Genomic DNA, 27979 nt, shown 5'->3' on the forward strand with positions numbered 1-27979 from the left:
GTTAGAGAAGAAAACTCCACAACCACATCTACTCTCTCCAAGTGGCCTCCCATAACACTACTTACTTTTTTTTTTTTTGGTGCCGGGGATCGAACTCGGGTCCTTGCGCTTGCGAGGCAGGCGACAGAACCACTGGGCTAAATCCCCGGCCCCATAACACTACTTTCTTAAGAGTTACATTGAACTTCTTTCCATGTTTGAACCAAATATTTTCCTTTCTACATGACTTTAGGATCATCTTAGTAAAGTGCAAAAATGGTGGGTTTTGTTCATAACTTCAGATTCACAAATACCCACATTTTCACTTTGGGTTTTTTAGTACAGTAGTCCTTGAAAAGATGGGTTAATTTGACATCATCGTACTATGTACCCATCTTGTCACATTTAGCTCTCCCACAGGATGCTATTAGTGACTAATGTTACAGGCTTTGCATAATCTGTTTCTTTCTGCCTTTGTCCTAATAGCTCTTTTGATCACAGCTAGATCCAAACAACAACTGGCTTGAGGTGACTCCCTTCTTTTTTAACATGTCATTTCCATTTGTATAAAAGGGTAACTAAGACACATTAACGATGAACACATAATAGAGAAAATTGAGACTTAGTATTCACAAGGGTATTAGCAACAAGTCTCCTTTCCTCTGCTGTCTAACAAACACATCAGCAGCTTCTGCAGGTTCCGACTTGGTAAATTAAAATGCTGCCTCGGTAAATCTTGCAGTGCACATGTTGTGGATTTTATCTTCACCAAGTGTTTTCAATTGAAGGGCTCTGAGCTTGATGGGTCAACAGAGCACATCTGCACAGTAAGTACACATTTTCCAGTACAGTGTTTTTAGATACCTTCCTTCTTACAAGAACTTTGTTCTGTTCTGTTCATTAGTTTCGTAAGCACTGGACCTATCTGCCTTTTGCAGGCTTGACATGTTAGAATAGATGGAACTTCTGTTTCCTTATTCTTTGTACAAGACCCACACCACTTATCGCTTATCAGTGCGATTTGTACCATTGGTTTTTAAAATACAATGTTGGGCCTAGAATACTCTTACACTATTAAAATCATGCCCTGAGAAGGGAAACAACCTTCTGATTTGGAGAGAACTAGCCATCCTGTGGACTGTACTAACAGCATTAAACAGGTCATCTACCGAGAAGACCACAGCAGCATGGCAGGTCTTCAGTGGGATCGTAAGGGGATCAAAAACCTGATCAAAAGAGAGCAAAAGTCTCCATTCATATTCATGACCTTCTTTGCCAAGATGAAACTGAACTGTTGCTGTGATATTGATCCATTCTATGTAACCCTGAGAGAAAGAACAGTAAGCTTCCCATTGATGAATGGGTTCTTGAAGGTGATGGACATTTTGATCCTGGTTTGATAGCTTTTCTTCCTAATGGCTTCATTGTCTTTAAGCTCAGTTGGTGATGGTTCTGAACTGCAGGAAAAAGAACAGGGGAGGGAGGAGGAGGCTTGAGAGACAAGTCAGTGTCCAAATTTTCCTATATTCATTCTTCAAAGCAATAATGAAAATAGTGGATAAATGCTGAACTACACCATGTGATCACAATTACAGTATGTGGAAACATATGCATTATCCATTGCAATACAGGAGAAACAAACCAAAATGCTAACAGTTGTTATACCATGGGTGGGAATAGAGTTGTCTTTTTTTTCTCATCATTTTTGCATTTTCCCATATTTTCCATGCTGATATTGTATTATTTTATAATGAAGAAAATTTTATAAATTAAATATGTAAACAAAGGACTTCCATATGCCAAGATAGATTTACCTGTTGTTTTAACATAAATATACTGTGAACTATAATTACTAAATACCTTTTTCATGATGTTAAGAATAAATAACAACATGAGTTGGGCATGATAGTGCGTGCCTGTAATCCCAGCACTCGGGAGGCTGAGGCAGGAGGAGTGTCATGAGTTCAAGTCTAACCTGGGCTACATAGTGAGTTCAAGGCCAGCCTGAACTACATTAGCAAGACCCTGTCTGAAAAAAACTAAAAAACAAAAACAAAAACATAAAGTCTTTACTTACCACCCTTAGAAGAAAACACACTGAAGGTAAAGAAGCAAAAGCACACCACCGACCTTAATTCCAAAGCCAGCAGTGTTTTGTAAGCAATTTCAAACAATCAGAAGTGAATAAACTGAATGCTAAGGGGCCTTTAGATGTGCTGGTTGAGGCAAAATCATGTTTGTATAATGTAACAGCTTTATTGATATGTGATTACATACCACATAATTCACCCATGTAAAATGAAAATTCAGTGGTTTTTAGTATACTCGGAGTTGTGAATCCATCACCATAATCACTCTTAGAACACTTTCATCACTCCCAAAAGAAAGCCTACACTGCTTAGCCATCATTTTCTATTCTTTCCAGCCTCAATTTCCTTAGCCCCTGGTAATAATCACCAACTTACTTGCTACTTTTAACAGCTTTGCCTGTTCTTAGTTGTCTTGTAAATGGCACCATACAATATGCGGCCTTTGGGGACTAGATTCTTTTATTTAACATCATGGTTTTGAGGTTCATGTCTATTGTAGCATGCATCAGTGCTTCATTTGTTTTTATGGCTGGATAATATCCTACTGTATGTATATACTACATTTTGTTTATCCATTACTCAGTTGATGGACATTTGAATTGCTGCCATTGTTTGGCTATTATGAAAAGCACTGCTGTGAACATTCACGTACAAGTTTTTACATGAATGTTTATCATTCGTCTCCTGTACATGCCTAAGGAATAGAATTGCCGAGTCACATGATGAATCTATGTTTAATGTTTTATAGAATGGTCATACTGTTTTGCAAAGCAGATGCACCATTTTATTTTGCCTCCAGCAGTGTATGAGGGTTCCAACTCTTCCGTATCTTCATCAACACTTGTTATTATCTGTCATTTTATTATAACCATCCCTCTTTTAAGGTTACATAGAATGAATCAATACCATAGCAATAGATCAATATCATTTTTGAAAAAAAGTTATGGATACAAATGGAGACTCTACAGAATGCAGTGGCACTTTAAGGTGTTTTAATTTGTATCCCTGTGATGGATAATTATGTTGAGCATCTTTCCATGTGCCCCTTGGGCAGTTTTATATCTTCCTTGGAGAAATGCCTAATGAAATCCTTGGCCTATCTTTAATCAGATTTTCTTCTTATTGAGAGTTGTTGAGCAAGGAAAGGGTTCCGAGCCTGACAATTCTGGATTTGAAGCTAAGCTCAGACACTGACAGTCTGAATGCAAGTGTTCAAAAAGTGAGACTCCCTCCTACTATTATCATTAAGCTATAAGAGACAGAATGATCTCTATGAATGAATGGGATATTGTCCATGAAGGAACGGGGTTTTAGCTGTTCTCTGTGATGGAATGGATTATTTGTCATAACTACATTTTCTCCTAATGTTTATACCTTTGTTTGCCCCAGAGTTGGAAAATAACTAAAAGCTTAGAGTACTCTTTGCATATTATTCAACAGAGAGCACTGAATTTGATTTAATATTTCTTGATGATTCTTTGGAGCATCCTACGTTATGCTATATTTGTGGTCTTGTGAAGCCACTCAGGGGCCACTGGGTATCTGGAAAGTTGTTTGCATAGGATCCTGAGACTCTGTTAGTGGCTTTTCCATTTTTTTGTGAACCTACTTCTCACAGTGTTCTTCCTCCACCCCCACAATGTTTCTGATTTGAGTGTAATTTTAGGAAGAATGCAAGGTTACCAGGGGAAACCAGATAAAGAAACTGGTTAAATATCACACACAATTCAAAAATTATAGTTCCTAGTTCAAAGGCCAGATGTTAAATTCCTCTCTACTTAAATGCATGATCTTTGTCACATTTGTTTCATTAGAGGCTCAAGGACATTTTCACTTACTTTCTTTGTTCAAAATTTTTTAATTTTCTTCTTTATAAGTACATGTTTGCAGTGTGTAATGTTTACATCCAACTTAAGAAGTAGGTACATGTATTTAACATATATTAATTCTTTTTATTCCCCTTTCTGCCCCCTCCCTCCGTCTAGATCTCTTTCTCATTTACAAAAGATCTATCTCCCTATTTCCTATCATCTATCTTTTATTTTGTTTTAAAAATTATTTATACTTTGGATTTCTCATATAAAAGAAGTTATGGGATATTTAAGTTTGTGTACCTGATTTATCTCACTTCATTTCCCCCAGTTTGAGCTTCTATTGCTTGAGGTTATGTCAAGTTACACTTCCAGGCAAGTGGAGCATTATACTCTTTCTGTATTTAATAAGAGTTTTTTGCTTTGTTGTCAATATACTTCCAAGGAAATGTGTGAGCTTTAAACATTTAAAACCACCTAGAAATAAACTTTAAGTAACATTTTATTTTAAAAATCAACTAAGCAACTAAGATCCAACTAAGCAAAATCAACTAAGCAAATGATCCATTCAATAGGAGGGCTTTTTAAAAAGCAAATCCTTATAATCAAGTTTTAATTATCCAAAAGTATGACATTTAAGCTTACCAAAGGCAAAAATTACCTTCCAAGTACCTTATTTATGTGCTTGGGCTAATTAGTGCATTCTTTGTTGAAAACAAACACGTATTCCTTCGAACATTATTTATTTATTCTGTATTTTCGTGTAACCTTCAACCTAGCAGAAAAGACTTAAAAACATTGTAGATCCAAGGGAGGAGGATTAGGCCCTCGAGTGACAAGAAAAGTTTAGCTGCACTGGCCCACTAATCAGACTGGCCTGTTGTGGGTGGCTTGTGCTTTGGCAGATGGGCTAGTGTGCAGGTCCTTGGCTGTGTGGGATACTGTACCATAAGGGTTATCCGTTCAAACTAGTTTTCATGGATTATAGGATTATGTTTTTGGTCACGAGAAAGCAGCTTGAACATTTTCTGACAGTTTTAGTAGATGTGGGACTTGCTAAACAAGCCTATGGAATGCAAGGGAACTCAGCCTAGGCTCTTGCTAAAGCTAAAGAACCAGGTGTCACATCCCTTGGGGGAAACTGTGACCTGTGGGATCAACTGCTGGCACCAGCATGCCTGGAGTAGGTTCAGCCGCAGGCAGGAGATGGCTGGAATTGTGACTGACCCCAGAGCCCCGGGGTGGGGCTGATTTAAGGGCACAGTGTCTATCGGCAGGGTGTTCTCTAGGTCTCAGTTCTGCTTGTCGGCTTTAGTCTTCTTTTCCCTTGTTGCTAGCATGTGCTATCCCTAGGTTGGATCTCTCACTGATACTGGCTTGTGCACATCTGGGCTGCTGGATTCCCTCTGTGTTTATCCAGTGTCTGGATTTGGATGTGAAACTGTTCCTCTGCTGGCACTGTTACTGCTGTTCTGTGCCTACAGCCACTTGCACTGTTCTTTTGGCCTTGCACATTTAGCCTCGTGATATCTTTTGAGTCCAGGTCTCCTTGCATCTCCATCTTGTGTCTATATCTTGTCTCAAGACGGCACTGTCCTCCCAAACGGTCTCAGGATCCTCCCACAGAAATCCAGCCTTGGCTGCCTGAGCCCTAAGATTCCACCCTCATTGGGAACACTGATTCCTGCTTGCAGGGAGAGACCTGAGTTTGAGGTGCCACTGGCGGACCATGTAGTCTCCTGGCTTGTCTTGCTCTCACATCGGACATCCCAGCCTGGTCAAGTGCTGACTTCCATGAAGCTCTGTTTCCCACCACAATTCACCTCTGTCTTTTGGACTCTGCTTTTCATCCTCCCTGTGGCTTTAGCCAGGAAGGAATAACAGTTTCTGGGCAGTGTGCCACGGGAAAGACTATTCCCCAAGGAGCACCGCTTTTTCTGCTTCTCATTTTCAAATGTTCCTGCTTTAAATCTTCTTTCTCTTCCCCGCCACTGCATAAGGTTACATTCAGGCCTCCTTTTCTGCCTACAAACTACCATAAAGAGGAGTCAGTATGTCTGCAACTCAAAAGGAGACATTCCTAAGTAGGACCAGTGCATTAGGTAAAATAAAGCAAATTGACCAAAAGGAACGACAAAGAAGGTTTTCAACAGTTTCTAAGAACTCTGACCTATGAATAACACCAAAATGCACTCTGGAAAAATATCATCCAGAAACTAATATGCAACCATGAACAAAATGTGCTGGTCCTATCATGAGGTGGCCAAGTATTCAATACAAATAACTTCGGAACCTCCTTCCTTTATCATGTGACTTCTGTGAGTGTGTTTCCTGGAAATTTTCTAGTGAGGAGATTTGACTTTTTACCTCTTCAAAGTGAGTCTTTAGTGCACATAACTATTAACATTAATGAACACATAGTGGCAGTTTAAAATTGGGAAGTATTAAATACAAAAGAGCCTCACTTTACAAAACGTGTTTTCCTGAAAAGCTTTGTGTAGATACAGTTTTGGAGAATCCAGTCACATCTTAAGGGCACTGAGGGAGCAAGCTATTTAAAGGAACTCTGCATGTGGTGAACTTTTTTTTGTAACATGAATAATCTCCACCTAATATATCTATTTTCTGAGTTTAATTTTTCTTAAGACATGATGCCCCTACATTTTACATTTACCTCAATAATTTGGCAGCAGAACATTTAAAGAATGTCGTTCAAGTTTCAATTATTTGTTAATTGATCCAGAAGCAAACGTACTAAAGAAAACTTTACCAAGCCCATGTACAGCCTGAAGGAACAGCCATTTAATTGAATCCATCAACAGCAAAGCTTGACATGTAACTTTCTCTTAATGTTTAGACTTCTCGGTCAACTTCCTCAAGAGCCTCAAGCCACTTTTCACTGGTCCCAAAAATCTGTTCCTTTTTTTCACCTGACCTGGAGTTTATGAGCAGAAAAATTCTTTACTGAAATTTTTTAAATGACCACAATAGTTTTTTTCCCCTTGAGTAAAAAGAATCTAGACAGGAATGCAGCATGGTTTGCATGCAGGCACATGCACACATATACACTCTTGACCAAAATTCCAGGACTAATCTGGATGGAGAAATGTCAGAGCAAGATTTTTAATACATGGAGGCCAGGATAATTGAATTTTCCATTCGTTAATTCACTTAAAAATATTTGTCGAGCATTTACTAAAACCCAGGCACTATATTTATTTGACATTTTTTATGTTCAATGGGGGTAACAACAGAACTCACATAATAGAACTCAAAGCTGGGAGAAGAAGGAAAAAGAGAGGATGAGATCCGTATTATACTCTTGCTTATTGTATTAGGTCGAAGTCCACTGCTCATGTATCACTACCGCAGCCCTCAGAATGTTAAGGTTGAAAAGATCTTTGAGAAATCCCCAGCTGGAACGGGGAATGGTGGTGCAAGCCTGTAATCCCAGCAGTTAGAAGGCTGAGGCAGGAGGATCAAGAGTTTGAGGCCAACGTGGGTTACATAGTGAGTTCAAGGCCAGCCTGGACTACATCGCAAGATCCTGTCCCCAACAACACAGAATAAAACAGAACAGAATAGAACAATCCTCTCAGCTGAAAGCCTCTTTTTATAGTGGATCAAACTAAAGCATAGGCTGGAGAAATGATTTGGTAAAAGTCACATAGTGAGAAAGTAGTAGAACCAGAACAAAAACTCCCTATAATAGTAGCCATCTCATGGCTGGTAGGAGGATTAAATAATAATATCTATTAAGCTCTTAGAATAGTGCTTGTTACTTGCTGAGCATGGTATCAGTATCTGTTTCATAATGATAATAAACAATATGCCATGCTACATCACAATTCAAATTTAATTTTATTGACTTTATTCCTTCCGATATTTTCAGAGATACTCGGAGACCTTTCCAAACTCGGAGGCTCCAGGAAGGCACTCTCGTCATCTTGGTGGCATTGGACTTGTCTTGTGGAAGAAATAGAATAAATGGTCTTAGGGTCGACTCTAGAATCATGAAAGGCTGGCCACAAGTAAGAGAATCATATCCACACATCGTCTGCTGTTCTTGATTTTACATTCTGTGTGTTGTCTCTGTGAGCACATTTGCCCTTTTCAAACCACACATAATGTTCTTTTAATCAACTCTCTGTGGATGATGTTAAATGTAATAGATGCTTCATAGTCTTTATTTTATTTGACCTCTAGGCAGCATTTGGCTGTTTTGATTATTCTTGGTTGCTTAAATAATGGCTTCTGTGACTCCATGTTATGTTTTCACCCACCTTTGTGGCTGATATCTTTTGTTCATGCTCCCTCTCCCTAGCGTCCATGCAAAAATTCAAATGTATACAAGAATGTAATAGTGCAATGCCTCTTTGTGAAGTTATGCCACCAACTTAGTAAATAGTTATGTTCATTTGCTTCGTCTTGCTTTAGAAATTTGTGAATGGTTATTTAAAAGTTAATTTTGCCTTATAATTAAATAAAAATATTATTGTAGTTCCAAAATCAAATCTCCAAACAAGACATATTTAGAGAAGTACAGCTTCTTATTCTTCTCTCCACATTGTTCCCTCTCACTCCTAGTACATAACCGTGTTACTTTCAGTTTTTGGTTCATAATTCCATTTAAAAAGTACATTATGCTTATTAAGGATTTACCCTTATCTCTCCATCTGTGTTTACATGTTTCCCTGACTTACATACACATGCTCCATCCACGTCATGCTGACCTGTTTCAAGTTGCTCTACATGTACATGTGTGTATGTGTATATACGTACATATGTACCTCTCCTGCCTAATTTCTTGCCTTTAGCTCTGTCTCCGCACCTGTGTTTGCATCTGCCTCCCTACCACTGTCCATATTACAGTTCACTCACATGGAATTACTCGATGGACTTCAATATATTCTGTTTCCTATGGTTGCCAAATGTTCTTAAGCACTGCTGTTTCATGCAGCACCCTGGTTGGGCAGAGTTCAAGAGAGAATGGAAGGAAAACTGTACAGAAACAGAAAGTGCCATGCTTTGCTGGTAGAGTGTATACTAGTACAACCTCTGTAATGGGCTGCCCATGCTTAATTCTGCTATGCAGTACTCTATTCATCAGTTACAGCTCTTCAGTTTACAGTTAACAGGAAGACGCCAAGAGCTCTGCCATTGTAGGGCACTTAAATAAACTAGGGAACATCTGTTAGATAAATTAGTGTGCAGGTGAAAAATAATGAAGGTGATTTCTAAACAGTGGTAGTAAAAGATCTCAGATCTCCAGGGTATTTTGTTAAGACAATATATAGGACAGTGTGTGCTACCTCTTACGTAAGAAAGGGTGGAGGAGGACAAGGATACATATTCATAGGTGCTTTATTTTTTATGGAACACTGGTAGGTTAAGGGGAAAATAATATACGTGGCTGCTTATGGTGGGGAGGTGACAGAAAGACTGTGAGTGAGTGTAAAACAAACAGGAAATAAGGAAGAGGAGTTGAAAGGAGAGAAATTGGAGACATTATTGCCAACTCTTGACAAATTTTATGACAAGAAGAGGTAAAGTTATAATCATGAAAGGAAGCTCAAAATTCTCATTATTTCCATCAAACTCAATTCCTACCATAATGCTTGGCATTTTCTTTCTTTCTTTTTTTTTTTTTTTTTTGGTACCAGGGATTGAACTCGGGACCTTGTGCTTGCAAGGCCGGCGCCGGAACCACTGAGCTAAATCCCCAGCCCTTATTTTTCTTAATATAGCGTTCATACGTATTCAACACAAATGCAGCTTATTGTAACAACTTACTTGTAGTACCCCTGGTGCTCTCTTTTTTATCCCTGGGTGCTGTCAAATGCCAGGTCATATGTGTGCCTTGATATGGAAAAAGTGGGAAGTACTGCCCTATGAATAGGGTGCAAGCTTCAGGGAGCAGAGAAGGCTAATCATGTGTGAGGAGTGTAACTCATTGCAGGGTCTTTGCAAGGTCTGGAGGAGTACAGGGGCCATTGGCATAACCCTGTCTAGGCCTCTTAGAATTGCAGAGGCAACACTAGACAATGCAGTCAGATTCTAGACTCTCAGTACAAATAGGGGAGATGAGAGACATAGGACCCTTAGAAAAGGGTGTCCCAGAAGGAGAGCACTCATCATTATGATTGGGGGTTGTGGGTAAACTTGAAGGTCTTGAGATTGTACAAAATATTTTTATATAAATAGGTATAGTTTAATATTTTTTCATGAGAATGTATCATTGCAACCAAATTAGCAGTTTTCCCTATTCCAAGATAGATGAGATGCAGTCTAATGAAATTTAGTCCTGTTGTCTATAAATGAGAATTTACTATTCTCCATTGAAGGACTGCAGAGGGAAGGATGTGGGAAGGAGATCCCTGGGTAAAGATCTAGGAGCAATGATCCAAACATCCTATTTTTGGAAAATATGAAAGCATAATAAAAGAAAAGAATGAACAACATCAAATGATATATACAGCTCAGTCCCCTTGCTTCTAGGATGAATAGACGGTATAATATGTTATAACAAAGTGAATTTGTGCTTCAGAAGTGCATTTACAATAGAGGTGTCTCATAGTTCTTGTGCCTGCTTCAACCTCTGGCATTTTGAGGGCAGAGTTTTTCGTTTGTTTTGTTCCCAGACAGATTCCATGCATTGAATCGGCTCTGAGCAAGGAATCTATCAGAGTAGGTGCACTATAAATATTTGTCAAAGGCAGGAAGGTAGAAAGAAAGGTTTTATACTTGAAGGGCTCCTTGCAATTCCTGACCAGGAGTTTTTAATGGATCATCTCTTTAAATTGTCAATAGTCATCATTAATAAGAAGCTTTGTTGAAAATGTGAAATCATTGTTTCTATTTAAAAATGTATAATATGAAACCTTATGAAGCTTTCAACTGCTCCTTTGATCCACTGACAAATGCCATACTGACTTTTTTTAACAAGTGTATTTTGGCATTCAGTTGAATATTTTCATACCATGCCAAGTTATTCAAGGCAATTAAGAAAATCTATGCATTCTCACAACCATCAACAAACAGCTATCTTGGACACCACCAAAAGGTCATGCCAGTCAGGAATGAACAGGAATGTCCAACTCCTGTGAGGACAGAGATTGGAGCTAATGTTTAGAGACATTCTAGCCAGCAGCCTCTGCCTGGATATGCTGCTCTGTTCCCAGCTGTTGCTGCCTTAAGGGGAAAAATAAAGGTGGCAAACTGTATCATTCATGTTGTATCCTATTCCTGCATACCAGATGGATACTTGCCTGTAAGATACTGCTTTTACTACAATGAGCATCGGGCTTGACGATGACCATTGCTGCATGTATATCTCATTTACAGATTGTCTCTGCAACACACGGTATCTGCAGGAATTCATTAATATTTTAATGCTCTACAGCTCAATTTTCTAATAAAAATATAAATGTGAGCCACATACACACTTTTAAATTATCTACTAGTCACCTCAATAATGTAAAGAGTAACAGGTGAAATTAATTTTGATATGATACTTTATTTGAAGAATTATGCTTGGAATATTCTAATGTGCAGTCAATATAAAATTAATGAGACATTTGATCTTTTTATATTAAGTATCTGCAATCTGGTATATAACTTATAATTATAGTACATGTCAAGTCAGATGTTGAAATTTCATTGGTTAAGTTGAAATGAAGTCCTACAAAAATAATGAACATTATTATAAATTTGAAATCTTAACGATAGATTAATTAAAATTAAATGAAGAGGAGTGAAATACAAAATTCAGTTTCTTAGTTGCATTGTCCTCATTTCCAGTGCTCAAAAGCCATATGTGACACATGGCTACCATATTAGATAGTGCTGGCCTAGAGATATGGTACCTAGGCTGCAAATCAAGTGTAAATGTTGTTCAGAACATAGGTCTGTTAAGAAATATTTTACTCCATTAGCATAATCACTGCAGTGAATCAACAAAATACAGTTCTCAAAACATATTCCTCAAACTAAAGTTCCCAGGCTTTTAAGTGCTGACTTTTTGTGTCTTTTATGATTCACTGTTGGAAAATCCCACATATTATAAGATACTTCATAGACCCAATTGCAGTAGTTAAATTATACCACAAGAGGACCTGCAAAGACAAGTTGAGCTCAAATTGTATAGCTTTGCTTATGTTATTAAACTGAAGTGTAATTAGCACAACATCTCACTGTCAATGCTAATATCTTCACATCTGCTTTGATTAAAATCTAAAAGGGTAATCCCTTATAAGCTAATTTCGAATTAGCACATGGTATGGTGTGTATTACTGGTAACATGAGACTGTAGGAAGTACCATTTTAGCAAGGCATAGGAGATGGCATGTGGCAGTAATGAGTATAGGGTGTGAAGTCATACAAGCTAGGATAAAGTCCTGGTTCTGTCATATACTAGTTTTATAACCTCAGCAAGTCTCTTCATTATAAAATAAAGGCAATCATAGTACCTCATCCTGGGATTTGTTGATTATTAATGATATCACACACATAAAGGGCTTATTCAGTGTATGTTGTAAGTACTCAAATGCCAGTAATTGTTATGGTTATTTTTGTGTGTGTGTTATGGTTATTGATTGTTATTAGCTCATAATCCTCCCTAGACTTATAGTATCTCTGCGGTAGAGAAGGAACACTGCTTTAAACCTGTCATAGTTTCTAATGTTTCTTCTGTGTACACAGTGACAAGAAGACATATATAATAATGTATTAAGCAAGACAGGAGGAGACTTTGTTGTATATTGGAGGGATCCAACCCTGCCTGAATCTAGTTCACTCTTATTCTTCCTAGATTTAGATTGGAATCAGGTTCTTTGACTCCTTCCAAGTATCTATTTCTGTCTTAAGACCAAATTCCCTTGCTACGATCTATATAGTTTAAGCTCTAATTTCCACGGGAATTGCACATTTTTGAAGGCTGATACTTGGTATGTGTTTACCTGCTGCAACCTTGTTACCCCTTGGGTTTTCCTCCTTTGTCTGACTTAGCTAAACACTGTTTCAGTGTGATCTGGCATTTCCCTATGGAATCTTATATTTTTTGGCAATGCTCCCACCCTTCTCATCTGTAAACAAGCCCAGTAAGTCACTTGAACTAAGATACAAAGATATTTGATGCGGTAGGGGAAAGGAACCTTTCTACATTGCTGTGGAAATGTAAACTAGTACAATCACTGTGGAAATCAGTATGGAGATTCCTCAGAAAACTAAAACTAGAAATCCTATTGAACCCAGCTATTCCCCTTCTAGTATCTTCCAGAAAGAGTTAATGACATCAAATTACAGTGATCCATGCATACCCATGTTTATGACAGTACAACTCATAGTAGCTAAATCTTGGATGTGACCTATCTGTCCAACAACAAATGAATGGATAAAAAGTATGGTATTTATACACAATAGAGTAGTACTCTGTCACAAAGAAGGGTAAACTTGAGTCATCTGTAGGAAAATGGATGCACCTCGAGACCATAATGTGAAGTGAATTAAATCAGACACACAAGCTTTAATATTGTGTGGTTTCTCTTATATGGGAATCCAAAATATAAAGAAAGAGCAAAATATAAGAGAGATAATAGAAAGTAGGAAGATAGATCTTTTTCAAATGGGAAGGGGATCAAGAGGTGAATGGAGGGGGGAGAGAAAGGAGTAGAAGGGGATGAAAAAGGGAATGAAGATGTATTATGTACATGCACCAACTCCATGCCATGAATGGAATCATTATGTACTGCAAACATGTATTAATACAGAATAATTTGTTAAATGATTTGTTATTAATAAAAATTTTGTTAAATGAATAATAATAAAATTGATGAGAGGTGCACTTTGCATCTGCAGTATTCTGTTAAATATGTAATATTTAATGTAAATATGCATATCTTTATGTCAAAGCAGTTACTATCAAACATTTAATAAACATTTAAAAAATCTCATTGTCAATATCATTTCCTCTATATAATATATCATATTTGTAATTGTAGTTATGGAGAAAATAATTACTATTATCCACCAGAATTTTAAATAATTTATCTGTTGTCACAAAGCTGTTAACATTGAGGGCCAAGTTTAGAATTCAATCTTTGTGGCTTCAAGTCTTGTACTCAGTTGCTCAAACCAAATTGCTTCCTGTACCCCTGGGCCTTCCACATCCTTCACCACTCCTCTCTTGCCATAGGCAAGCAGGATAACTCCTAAAGTGTGCTTTGAATTTTGAGCCTCTAGGTGTAAAGATTAAGGTATAGGTCTTGTTTCCTGTTGAGCAGTAATGGAAGCGAAATTTTCCTTGATTTTAAGCTTTATAATGATTCCATATGAATGGAATCATTCATCTTATATCTATCCTTTTGAGATTGGTTATTTCACCTCATTTTGTGTTTTTGAGATTCATCCATATTGATGTACCTGGCTGTAGTTTATTCTTTTTCATAACTGTCAGAGGGTTTGAAAATACTGCAACATTTAATTGCTGATGGACAGTACCAAAATGCTGGTAGAAACATTTGTTTATGTATTTTTGGTACCCAAGTACAAGAGTTTCTATCATGTGTATTCACACTGATAGTCAGTGGGTCCACATTAACATTGGCTACAGGCTGACATCTATTCTAATTGGTTGGAGGCTACTGTGGTTTGCACAGGGTTTGAGTGTGCACCCCAGGGGTTTATGTGCTGGAAGCTTGGCAGTGTTTAGGTTGTGGAATCTTTAAGAGGCAGAGATTAGTGGAAGATAATTAGGTCATTAGGTCCCCACCCTTGTAAGAGATTAATATAATATAGCTCTTCTGAGGACTGGATTAGTTCCCACAAAAATGGCACTTCTCCAGAACCTTTCTGCTATGGGTGCTGTTCACTACTCTCTCTTGAAGTCCTGCCACTCATTGTGATGCCATCTGCTATAAGGCTCTCACCAGAGTTGGCCAGATACCAGTCCCATACTGTTGAAATTCAAGAAGTGTGAACTTAATAAACCTATTCTCTTTATAAAGAAACCAGTCTTGGATAGCTTGTTATAGCAACAGAAAAGGGATTAAGACATTCATGAATTACTGGCTGTTAAACAGCTTGATGACAGCTACAAGTATGTCTAGGTGCAGAATTATTGGCTTAAAGAATATGCACATATTTAATTAGATGATGTCAAATCCTTTTTCAGAGTAATTGCATCAAATTTTATTCCTATCAGTGGTGTTTGATAATTCCATTCATTCTACTTAGCTATCATCCCTTTGCATCAGCAAACACTAATTTTAGTCATTCTGATAGGGAAAAATTTATATACCATTGTGATTTTAATTTTTATTATCCTCTTCGCCAATGTAATTGAGTATTTTTTCTTGGCCATCCTTTATTTCCTCATAAGTGAAATGTTTGTGTATGTCTTTTGCCCATTTTTCTATTTTTCCTTCATCTTTCTGGCATTCATTTGCCAGTTATGTCTAGTAGAAATGTCTTCTCTGAGTGTTTGGATAGTTTTATCAGTATCTTTATTGTATCTTTTTTTTCTTTTTAGCCCGACAGTCTTAATTTTAAAACTGCCAAATACACCAACTTTTTATGGTTTGAGCTTTTTCTGTTTGTTTAATAAATCTCTCCTTACCCCAACATCATAAATACACATTTTTATATTCTTTCTAAAAGTTTTAAAGCTAGCCCATTCACATTAAGCTCTGGAATTGATTTTTGTATGGTGTGAGATACTGGTCCAATTCCATTTCTTTTCCATATGGCTAACCCAATATCTTAGCTAGTCTCATGGAGTAGTCTTTTTTTTTCTCCCCACCATCATACAGTTCTTTTATATTTTAAGTTTCCTCATATTTATTGGTCTACTTCTGTGCTCTTTGCAGAATTACACTGGCCCATTTGTTAGTCCTTGTGTTAATACTCACTGATTTCTATGATTTTACAATAAGTATTGATATCTGAGGTGTCAAATTCCGCTGCCTATGAACCTGATTCTTTGGATAATAATTTCTCTTAGCCGCTGCTTGCCACTGAAAATGGATGAATAGGAAGGATGGTGCTGAATTTGATAAGATGCCCAAGCCATAATATTTTAACTCTTTGTTGAAACATTAATTCATGCTAAAAACGAAAGTACCACTATTTTACTTGTATTAATTCTTCTAAGTAATCTTGACAACTAGTCAAATATGGATAGTTTGAGGACTAGTATATTCTAATTACTTATTTTATGTATTAGTCTATTTTTCCTTTCTTCTTTTATTCATTCAGCAAACATTTATTGGATCCATCCTATATCCCCACAACTATTGTCTTAGTGACATTCTCATTGCTGGGACACAGTACCTGTCACCACAACTTTAAGGAGGAGAGGTTTATTCTGGTTCATGCTTTCAGTCCATAGCCAGCCAGCTCCCATGCAGGAAGGACAGGGTGGAAGGGCATGGCAATGTATCATGCTAGTCAGGAAGCAGGTAGAAAGCGAGGGGCCGAGGGGGGAGATGTACCCTTCCATGTCATGTTCCAGTGACCTGCCTCCAACCGGGCTCTGCTGCCTACTAGTAAGTCAGCTATAAGACCCCATGATCACCTTCCAAAAGCCCTACCTCTGACCACACGAATCATTTGGAGGACATTCTAGATCTAAACTGTAATAACTGCATGATATTGTTATTGAAATACAGCTATTATAACATTATTTATGTAATATTATCCATATAACATTATTTATGTAATATTATCTATATAACATTGATAATCCTGTAATGGTATTATGTCTATATAATATACATAGCATTTTTGCAAATGTGTAGTGTCTCTTTTTTAAATTTCAGTTTCTCAACTGTAATAATTCTGAGAAAATTGAGTGAGATGGATAAAATACGGAGACATTTTACAGATCAAAAGAACACTTGGGAGTTTGTGATGGCAGCACGAGCTAAGGTGACATTGATCCTGAGAGGCCAACTACCGCTATAAAACACATCTAAAAATGTTGAAGCGATTTTAGAGCTGGGCAATAAGTAGAAGCTGGAAGAGTTTTGACATGTTACAAAAATCATGATGGCCATGAAGAAACTATTGAGGTCCATTTTGGCCAGAGCTTCAAGCAAAAAGAGGAGAGTTGTATAAAAAAGCTCCATCTTCGTAGGGTATACCAAAGTAACCCTGAACAGAATGTTGGTTGAGATATGGATCATAAAAGCTATTCTCATGAGATCTCAGGAGCAAGTTATTGGAAACTGGAGAGGAACCTATCCTTGTTGTAAAATGACCAAGAATTTGGCTGAATAGTGTTTGTGTTACATTTTTGTGTGTAAGGTAGAAATTGTGAGTAGAAATTGGAGTGTGTGTGTGTTACTGGGGATTAAACATAGGGGCTTATGCATGTTAAGTAAGGTCTGTACCACTGGGGTATGGTATACTCCAAGCCCAAAATTGAATATTTAACAGTATTTCTAAAAAACTGTCAAAAGAGCAGGTTTGTTCCTCTTAATTGCTTATAGTAAAATGTGAGAAATGACTTGCAGATCTAATTATTAAGCAAAAAGAAACTGGAACTTAAACAGCAAATTCTCGATCCATCCATATTGAAAAGTAAGATAGCAAGTTTGAAAAAGAACACTATATGTATGGTTCAGGGACCATTTAATAAGGATAATAGTGTCTGTGTGAACCATAGATTTAAGCAGTTATCCCAGCAGGAAAATTTCTAGTTTGAACTAAAAAGGAAAGAAGATGAGAGAGAATGGAGGCATGCAATTTGACTTCTAAGTTTACCCAGAATCAGACTATAAAGCTATTTGGCTGAAAATGTGTACTATTTCTCAAAGGTTTCAAAAACAAGACATCACCTGAGTTTCAGTAAGCCAAATGGCCTCTGTCCAAACCTGTAGGGGCAGTGCCACCCAAAGTCATGGGTGTCTGATCCCTGCCCAGCAAAGATGTGGGGGCAAGACTGCCACCCCAGTGAGCTCAGAAGGCAGGCCCTGCCCCACCCTAGTAGGCCTAGAGAACAGAATTATTATTTTGGAGCATTAAGATCTCCCAAGGTTTATTTTGCTGGGTTTTGGATTTGCTTGGGACCTATTACCCCTTTGTTCTTTCCTATTTCTCTCTTCTAGAAAGAGAATATATATTCTATGCCTCTCCTCCCATGTAGTTTGGAAATAACAACTTGTCTGATTTCACAGACTCACAGCTAAAGAACTTTGTCTCAAGATAATCTTACTTGAAGTCTCATCCAAATCTAATTTAGATGAGATTTTGACTTTTGACTTTAGAGTTGATAATATTGGAATGAGTTAGAATGGGAAGAATTTTAGGATGAAATGAATGTATTTTGCATGTGAGAAGGGCAGGGTTTTTTTGGGGGGGCAGAATATTATGGACCGAATGCTTTTATTTTCCCAAAATTCATATGTTAGAATGCTACTCACTGATGTGATTGCATTAGGGAGTGAGTTCCATGGGAAGTAATTAAGATTGGATGAGGTTATGCAGGTGGAACCCTCATGAATGGGATTAGAGACCTCTCTTCACCTTGTGAGGTCACAGTGTGATCTCACCATCTACAAAGGAGGAACGAGGCCTTCACCAGGCACTGAATCTGTTGGCACCTTGATCTAGAAATCCCTAGCTCCAAAATTGTGAGAAATAAATGTTTGTTGTTTAACCCAACAAGTTTATAATGTTTTGTTTTGGCACCCCAGGCTGACAAGATTGAAGGTGTTAAGTAATTCAGGTAAGGTCAGATTGTAATGAATTATTGTCAACAATAGCAATCATTTTCAATCCAATCTATAAACCTAAATATATTCCAATACTGGAAATTGTCATAATGCTATTGACAAAAATACAAATGCATTATATGGCTTACAAAGGATTAAGGGATAGCTTCTAGATTTAATACTATCAGTTCTGTTTTTCCATTCAAAACTGCTAGCCCTAGCCACTTTTTGTACTGGTAAATTCTAGTTCTGAAATTCACTATCCTTATTGTTTTCTTCATTTAAAACATAACTACAGGCCATTACAATATATATTTCATTTACTATTTATTAAAATATGACTCTGGTCCTCAAGAAACTTTTGGGGTTATTTGGGGATGCAAAATACCCACATGAAAAGTTAAGTCCTGATTTTTAGCTTTTGGTGATTCCATGGGGTAAATACTTTTTGTAAGGTCAATTGCAAGCTACCAATGGTTTAAAAACCAGCTTGCAAAATTCTCGAATATTAACAGTCAGTTCTCACAAGCTGGTGTGAACTGGCCCCAGCACACCCCTGGTTATATAACAATATGGAATGACAATGTAAGAAGTTATAAGAGGATCAATAATTTTTAAATAAGTTATGTGGAGAATGAGACCAGTACCTCCAGAGACTGAAATCACACTGGAAGTTTGGGTCAAGTAGGCTAATTAACTATAAATATCTACTTTCCTTTCTGTTCGCAATTACACAAAATCATTAAAATAATAAACACACAAATCCTCAGTGGCTTTCTCTGTTCCTATACAGCACTAGACAGTTGCTTCTTAGGGTGTCTGTACTTGTTCTCGCTGAAGTTTTTCTTTAGTTACCTACATGGCTCCCTCTGTCACTTCCTTTAGTTCCTTTTAGCTAGATCTTTCCTAAACAGCCTATTTAATATTGCTACATTCTCCCAGTCACATGACCCAAGCAGACATTCTTTTCCTTGTTCCTTGCTACCCTCCAAGTATGAATCACTATCTGATAAGTTGGGCATTTTAATGATAAGGTTTTTTTCTAGCTCCTTCTACTAGAATACAGTTTTATGACAGCTGGGAATTTCATCTCTTTTGTTCACAGCTCTATCTCTTGACACCTAGAATACTGACTAGCTCAGTGTAAGAGCTCCACAAATACTTATTGGATGAATGACAATGCTGATAAACATGTACCATAGGTGACTGCAAATTAGGAATTCTTTGAAGATGGAAAGCAGACAGAATCAGATAGATAAGAACAGAGAAAACCCACAGCCCCAAAGATATAGGAGAAAACTGCAGAAGTAAGAACAAACACAAAGCACTCTGAATTCAGGATGAACACTGGAAGACAGAAGAGGCCCTGGGCCAACCCCCAGTAAAAGTAACTGAAGAATTAAATCAGAATCCTAGGGCTATTTGCCCTTCTTCCTCAACCCTTTCCTACAACTCCCCTCCTCTTCCTGAGCTGGAGGCTTCACACATTTAACCCTGGGGAGACAATTAGGAAATTGTACTTTAAAGAATTAAACTAGCCTCCTATCTCCTTGTTTTTATGTCTTTTATTTAACCTTTGCTGGATTCTATAGCCTACAGGGTAACTATAGTTTGCAATGGTCTATGATAAGTTTCAAAATAACTGGAAGAGTATAAAAGTTCCTAACTCGTGGAAATTATTAATAGTTGAGGAGGCAGAAATGCTAATTTCTCTGATTTTACCATTACCCATAATATACATATATGAAATTATACTATATCTCATAACTATGTAAGCATATTATATGTAGATAAATGAATAAATGTGAAGTAACCACCTACAGACTTCTCTTAGTGTGGGTATAAGAGTCTTGACAGAGAAGCGCAGATACTCTTCAACTTAAGATGGGTTTCAGTTCCGATAAAACCCAAAGAAGTGGCCGGGGATTTAGCTCAGTGGTTCCGGCGCCTGCCTCACAAGCACAAGGTCCCGAGTTTGATCCCCGGTACCAAAAAAAACAAACCCAAAGAAGTTGAAAATATCATAAGTCAAAATGCATTTAATACACTTAGCAAGCATCATAGCTTAGCAGCACATTATGTTGTAAAGTACCAATTGTTTCCCCTCCTCACCACATGACTGACGAGGAGCTGTGACTCGCTATCACTGCTCAGCTTTGTGAGAGAATATTCTACTATATCAGACTGTATTGTTAGCCCCAAACCAGGTCCAGATTCAAAATTTAAAAGAAAGTTTCTGCTGAATGCTTATTGCATTTACACCATTGTAAAGTTGTTGAGCCCAAAGCTAAGCCATTCTAAGCTGGGGGCCATCGGAGTTAGATAGTTAAGTTGGCTGAAAAAGATAGTTCTACAAAGGAGACAAAAAATTCCTTCTGTGTATTGGCAATTAGAGTAGTGATGGTTTTCTTTAGCTTGACATACATTTGAGCAAAGATGTTCAACGATATGCTTCATGCTCTATCTTACACTGAATTGGATTTACAGAAAGTACAGAGAGGGCTGTTGAGGAAATATATCTATATATCTAGACAGAGACACCTGCCAAAGAGCTATTCTGAGCGCAGTCTTTCATTCATAACCCTGAAGGAACAGTCAAGTACTACTGGAGAGTTCCATGGGAGAGAATAAGTGATCCCTTCGAAAATAGTAATACTGTAGGAATCACACGAAGAATAAAACACTAGCAAAAATGAAACTTCTTCAGAGAAATTTGAAAAAAAATATAGCATCTACAAAACAAAATAGGCTTTACTGCAGAATCAAAGGTTGGTAAATGAGAGGTTTTTTTAAAATCTTATTTTTTACCAAAATAAGGAAAATATGAAAAAGGGCCAAGTAATACAATACACATGACTGAAGATCAAATTGGTACTCTGGACAAAAAAGGTCAAGGCTTATATAAATTAAATGTAGAAACCAACAAACTGCAAAACCCCACATGCTAAATGCTGAGAATTTGGGAGGAAAGTTAAGAGACATAGTTAGTCTTAGAAGTTCGATCTCCATCTAGTAAAGACAACATAGAGGTGAGAACCAATCAAAGAAATAATAAAACAGAAAACAGAAAGAAACCCAGAAATAATAAAAAAGAAAAAAAGTCTTGAACTATAAAAAGATAAGAATTTTCAGAATAAAAGGAGTCATCTAACATTGAGGAGGAGCAATAACAAAATATCCATGAGTTACGTATTTCATAACTCCAAGAATAAAAGAAAATTCTGAAACTTCTATGAAATTGGGAAAAGGATTCTCCAAAGAAGCAAAAATAAAACTTATATAAGAAGATAATGCAGCAATATTTTCAAACTGCTGAGCGAAAAGACTTTTTAACTTATATCTATTCAAGCTAGGACTTCAGTGAGACTCGCCCCCCCCCAAAAAAAAATTAACTGACGAATGTGTTGAAGGAAGATTAAGAATTTATCCAAGGCAGAAAATTGGAATGTAAAATCCAGAAGTACATAAAAAGATCAGTAATACTTATATTTTAGTTTAAATAAAAATTGATGCATAATTAACTATTGTGGATAGCGTTGTAATAAGCATGGGCATGCAGGTGTCTCTTTTGTATGCTAATTTCACTTCCTTCGAATACATATTCAGCAGGAGGACTGCTAGATCACGAGGTAGATCTACTTTAGATTTTTTTTTTTTTTTTTTTTTTTTTTGGCACCGGAGATCATACTCAGGTCCTTGTGCTTGCGGAGCAGACGCCGGAAACACTGAGCTAAACCCCCGGCCCTACTTTAGATTTTTTGAAGAACTTCTATACTGTTCTCCATAATGGCTGTACCCAATATCTTAGGCAACTTTCTTGTCTTGTACCCAGTCTTTCCTCTTGGACTAGTTGCACTGTGTGGAGGGACAGTTGGTGAAGAAGGCTGCAGGTTTCAATATTCACTGCTGTGAGAATTGTTTCACCCCAGTTTCAATATGGTTTTCCCAACCTCATCCATGCATCCTGTTCCCCAGGCCCCACCTTATCTCTTTTATCCTCTCCACAGACTCCACCTTTGCTCATGTAATGAGGTTGAGGAATCAGTCACTCACCGTGGAGAGTGAAGGGAAGAGATCCCTGGCTCCAGGGCTCCAGCTCTTCATAAATAGGTTTTCAATCACTTCTCCTGTTTTAAAGCTATTTTCATCCCTCTTCCCAGAAGTACATGTTAGGGTCATTTGGGGGATTTATAAAGACCTTCAGTCTAAATCAGGTTGCTTCCTAGCTTCTCCTACTACTTGCTCAAGGTTCTGGTTTCATGTGTTGGTTAAATCACTTGCCACCTGTTCTATTTCCAACTTCTGAAGTTTTAATTCTATTCTCTCTCTCTCTCTGTATATGTGTTTCTTTTACTCTATTAATCTTCCAACTTTTAAAGATTTAATTCTATTCTCTTTGTGTTTCTTATTTGTTCCCTATTTTTTATCAGTATATCTCTGTGATACATAATGAATACATTCAACATGGAGAGTTGGTATATATACATATTGCATCTCAATCCTTTTTATTTCTCCCTTTCTTCCCCATCCTCCTGCCTCCCCCCACCCCCAGGTCCCTTTTTCATCTCTATAAAGTCTACCTTCCTGTTTCCCATCATCTATCTTTTATTTTGTCTTTAAGTTATTTATATTTTGGGTTTCTCATATAAGAGAAATCATGTGATATTATTTAACCTGTGCCTCATTTATTTCACTTAATATGATACCTACAAATGACTCAGATTTATCCTTCTTTATGGCTGAATAGCACTCCATTGTATATAAATACCACATTTTCTTTATCCATTCATCTTTTGTTGGAAATGTAGGCTGCTTTTATAATTTAGCTGTTATGAATTATGTTGAATGTATCACTGTACTATGATGTGTTTAAATCTATAGTTTCCCTAGTGTTTCACAAGGCAGTGAAGGCATATATTGTCAGTTTAGCATCTTTTTCAAGCCCCCCACTCTTAGGCACTATATAATATTGTCTTGAAAGCCAGGCTGAAGAGCTAATTGAATGCTCTTGAAAATCATGATGGAATTACTGTTTTAGAAAAAATTATTCCAGCAACATATACAAGATGGATAGGAAGGGGGAGAAAAGAGGACCATAGTATTTGTGCTTGTTGCCATTTCTTTCTTCCTTGCTTTGTACTATGATTCCTCTTTTTAGTTTTCTAAACCCACAGGACCTACAAGGTTTGTCACATAGTCTGTGGTCTCTATAATAATACCCTTCCTAACATGGGCCTCTGAGACTTCCTCCATCCCCAGCATCCCTTTAGTTCTCTATTTGTATCTCGTTTGTGTGTTGGCATGTGATCAATTCTTTGGAATTACCACATCTCTTTTAGTTTACAGTCCTATCTTTTAGATGAGATTATGAGCCCTTTATTGCCTTTTTTTGTATCATTCATCAAATACCTTCTTATGATTAGAACTGTTTAGAAAGAAATGATAATAAAAATGGGAAGGATGTACTTTAAAAGAGGTCTTATAAAGATGATGGGATAATAGTTTAAGATATTAAGCTGTCTTTTTATCTTCTTTCTCACCTTCCTTTTCAAGCACACAGCTGTCTCTATGCTCATTATATCAAGGCAGGGATATTACCAGGCAGTTAGCTGAAAATGTAGGTAAGTCCTCTCTCTGGTTTGAAATTCAAAAGCCGAAGCCCTTCAGGTTAGTTAGCTGAGTTTTAGGGAGTAGAAGTGCAGAAGGAAAGCAATTGGGGCTCTTTCCTACTGGACTAGAAAGAGATTTCTTCAGGCTGGGGAGTGGGGAGAAAGAATGGAGAGAAGGCAGTGAAGCCCAGCTGGTCCCAGCACCCGGAAGGAAGCTCCCCGCCTCCGTCCCAGGCTCCTAGGGCAGTGAAGCTCAGCTGGTCCCAGCACCGGGAAGGAAGCTCCCCTGCCGCCATCCCAAGCTCCTAGGGCAGAGAAGGTGAGCCAGTCCCAGCACCCAGAAGGAAGCTCCCCTGCTGCCATCCCAAGCTTCTAGGGCAGAGAAGGTGAGCCGTGTGGGCGCCAGAAGCACCCCCCCACACCGTGGAAATGAGAAGACACATAAACAAGCCTCAAAAACAGACTTCTGGATCACCTACAGCAACTCCAAAGGGAAATGAGATGGAACACACTGATACTCAAACCTGGACTCTCTGAACTGGTAACAAAAGAGGATCTGGGAAAAATGAAATCAGAAATAATTACTCAGGTAACAGCAAAGATTGTGCTCATGGTGCAAGACATGATTAATAAATCTAGAGAGGACACACATAAAAAAAATAGAGGATCTGAGGAATATGATGGAATCCCAACATAGGAAACAAATGGAATCCATAAAACAGATACAAACAGATTTCCAAGAGATTAAAAACTCCATCAAAAGTCTGTGCAGCAGAATGAACCAATGTGAGGATAGAATTTCACATATAGAAGATAAGATTGCAATTAGTGAGGAGGAAAAGAAAAAATTGCTTTAAAATTGTAACGGAACATGAGAAATCAATCCAGCAGCTTCTAGACAATGCAAAGAAGAATAACATAAGACTGACTGGAGTCAGTGAAGAAAGAGGAGAGAGTGCAGATGACATAAAAAAACTCTTCACAGAAGTGATGGCAGAAAACTTCCCAAGGAGGGGAAAAGAACTTGACATACAGATAAGTGAGGCATGTGGGACTCCAGCTAGCCTTAATCAAAAAAAACCTACACATAGGCATATAATAGTTAGGATTCCAGAAATCCAACAGAAGAATAAAATTCTACAAGCAGTGAGAGAAAAGAAACAAATCACATACAAAGGAAAGCCCATCAGAATCACAGCAGACTTCTCAATGCAAACCCTCAAGGCAAGAAGCTCTTGGAGTGATGTCTTTCAAGCCCTAAAGGAAAACAGCCTCCAACCCAGATTGATGTACCCTGAAAAACTATCTTTCAAAATTGCTGCAGAAATAAGGTACTTTCATGATAAAGAGCACCTCAGGAACTTCATGAATACCAAACCGGCACTCCAAAAAATTTTAGATAATACCCTAGGAAACGACAATGAGGATCACAACCCCAGGAAACCCAGCAGAATGAATCCATTGGGTGTGACAAATTAAACGCAAAGGGGGAGAATCCAACAAAAAGAAAAAGTCATGACAAGGCTTTTAAAACTTTTGACTTCATCTTCCTAATGGATGTATAATTCAATCTTATTATTGTACTGATTAGTATTTTTCTGATTCCAGAGTTGCACACCATTCCTTGTGCTATACTGGCTATTTATCATCTTCTTATGTCTACATTTTAATTGGGTTGTCTATTAATGAGCTCTAAGAATTCTTTATATATTTTGGTCATAGGTTATATGCATTGTAAATATGGTCTGTTTAAGGACTGCTTTTCATTTTAATGATGTCATTTAAAGTTCTAAATTTTGATGGAATCTCATTTATCAGTTTTTTTCTTTTATACATCATGTTTTTTGTATCCTAGGTAGTTCTTGCCTACCCTGAATTCATAAATATTTTCCCTTATAGTTTCTTCTTAAAGTTTTATACTTTTAGGCTTTCTTATTTAGGTTCATAGATCCCTTCAAGTTACTTTCATGTATGGAAAAAAAGGGTTGACATTAATTTTTTATATACAGATACCAGGTGTTCTAGTGCCATTTGCTGAAGACACTATCTCTTCCTCGGCTCTTGAATCAAGTTTATATTCTATAAAATGCTAATGTTAAATAATCTTTCAAAACTCAGTGGACCATATATGTGTGGTTCTATTTCTAGATTCTCTGTTTTATTCCAATGATCTATATGTCTTTCCTTACACCAACACTGCCTTGATTACTGTAGCTTTAGAAGAAGTCTTAAAATTGGGTGCTAAAAGTCTTCCAGCACTGTTTTTGTTTTTGTTTTTGGCTTTTCTGGGTCCTTTGTACTCCAACATAACTTTTAAATTTCAATATCCAGTTCTTCATTTATAGCAAGTATACACAGACCTGAATTTTTATATACACTTTGTGTTTTCTAATCCTGCTAAATTCAAGTACAATTTCTAGGGGCTCCTAGAGATTTCCTAGTATTTTCTCTGTAGATGATCATTTCATCTACATATAAAGATTTTGCTTCTGCCATGCCAATCCTATCCTAGTTGTGTCATTTTATTGCCAGACTATTTTGGTGGGGACTAGGTTTCAAAGTTTAATGGACAGATAAAGAGTAAGCATATCTGCCCTTGTTCCTCACCTTAAGGAGAAAGCATTGTATCTTCTCCATTCATACAAGGCATTCTCGCTGGAAGTATGGAGTACATGTATTTAATTTGTTGAGAAGGTTCTGTTCTACTTCTAGTCCCCTGATAGCTCTTACCATGAACAGCTGTAGAATTTAGTCCAATACTTTTTCTCCAACTAGTGACAGGATCATATGGCTTTTTCCTTTCCTCTGTTAAAATGATGACTTTTGTGGGTGGATCTTCCAATGCTGAACCAACACTGCCATCCCTATAACAAAACCACTTTCTACATCCTGCCAGATCTGACTTCTAATAGTTTGTTTTGTTAAACAACTTTCTATCTATGTTCATACTTTTTTCTTCTATTATCTTTATCCAGTTTTAGGATTAGCACAATGTTGAGTTCCTAAAATGAGGGGAGAATTGTTCCTTCTTTTTTCTGCTTTAATTGTTTGATATATAATTTATCAGTTAAAGTGTTTATGAGCCTGCTGTTGTCATATAGGTAGGTTTTCAAGCTAGGAATATACTTTCTTTAATAGGTGCTATTCAAATTTTATATTTCCTCCATAGTTAGTTTCATTAACTTGTCTTCCAAGGTACTTCTTAGAAGCTGTCAAATTTATTTCAAAAAAGATTTTTGTAATATGCTTTCTATATCCTTTTAAATTCTGTAAAATCTGTGGTAATGTCTCCTAGATCTCAATATTGTAATTTAAAACATGTATAACTGATATTGTGTAACAGGAAGAAAAGGTCTAAAAGAGCAGGGGAATTGGGAGGGGTAGGGGAAGGGAAAAAAGGGAAAGGGAAAAATATGAAAAGAGGAAAAAAAATGGAAACAAGGTCTTTGCAAATAGGGAAGGGTGGGCAAGGGAAGGGGAAAAAAAATAAGAACCAAGAGACTCATGTAATGGTACAAGATCCCAATGATGAATGTAACTGTATTTTATACATAAAATGTGCCAATAAAGTTAATGGGGGGAAAAAAAAGAATGGAGAGAATTTGATTAGAGCACACAGGTTGGTGGGCCTGGATGAGGAAGCCTGCAACTTTATTTCTTCTTCTCAGGCAAAGAAATGACTGAGCGATATCTGCACAGATGTGTTTGTTACTTGTCCTTCTAGCACAAAAGTACAGGAAGAATCCTGTGAGATGTGGAAGCTGAGGTACGACCCCAGT

At 37.3% G+C, this 27979-nt stretch overlaps 1 protein-coding gene across 1 annotated transcript in view; it reads left to right on the forward strand.

Moving 5' to 3' along the window:
* The window catches only part of LOC147821122 (uncharacterized), a 114188-nt gene that overhangs the window by 14318 nt on the left and 71891 nt on the right, over window positions 1-27979 (forward strand). Inside the window, exon 2 of the mRNA XM_087202031.1 lies at window positions 7773-7911. Within this exon, the coding sequence (XP_087058157.1) occupies window positions 7773-7911 (139 nt within the window). The remainder of the gene's footprint in view (window positions 1-7772; window positions 7912-27979) is intronic.

This window comes from Heterocephalus glaber, unplaced genomic scaffold (assembly GCF_053883595.1).
Source record: "Heterocephalus glaber isolate CG9 unplaced genomic scaffold, H.glaber_assembly_v1.0 deba00001762, whole genome shotgun sequence".
Classification (NCBI taxonomy): Eukaryota; Metazoa; Chordata; class Mammalia; order Rodentia; family Bathyergidae; genus Heterocephalus; species Heterocephalus glaber.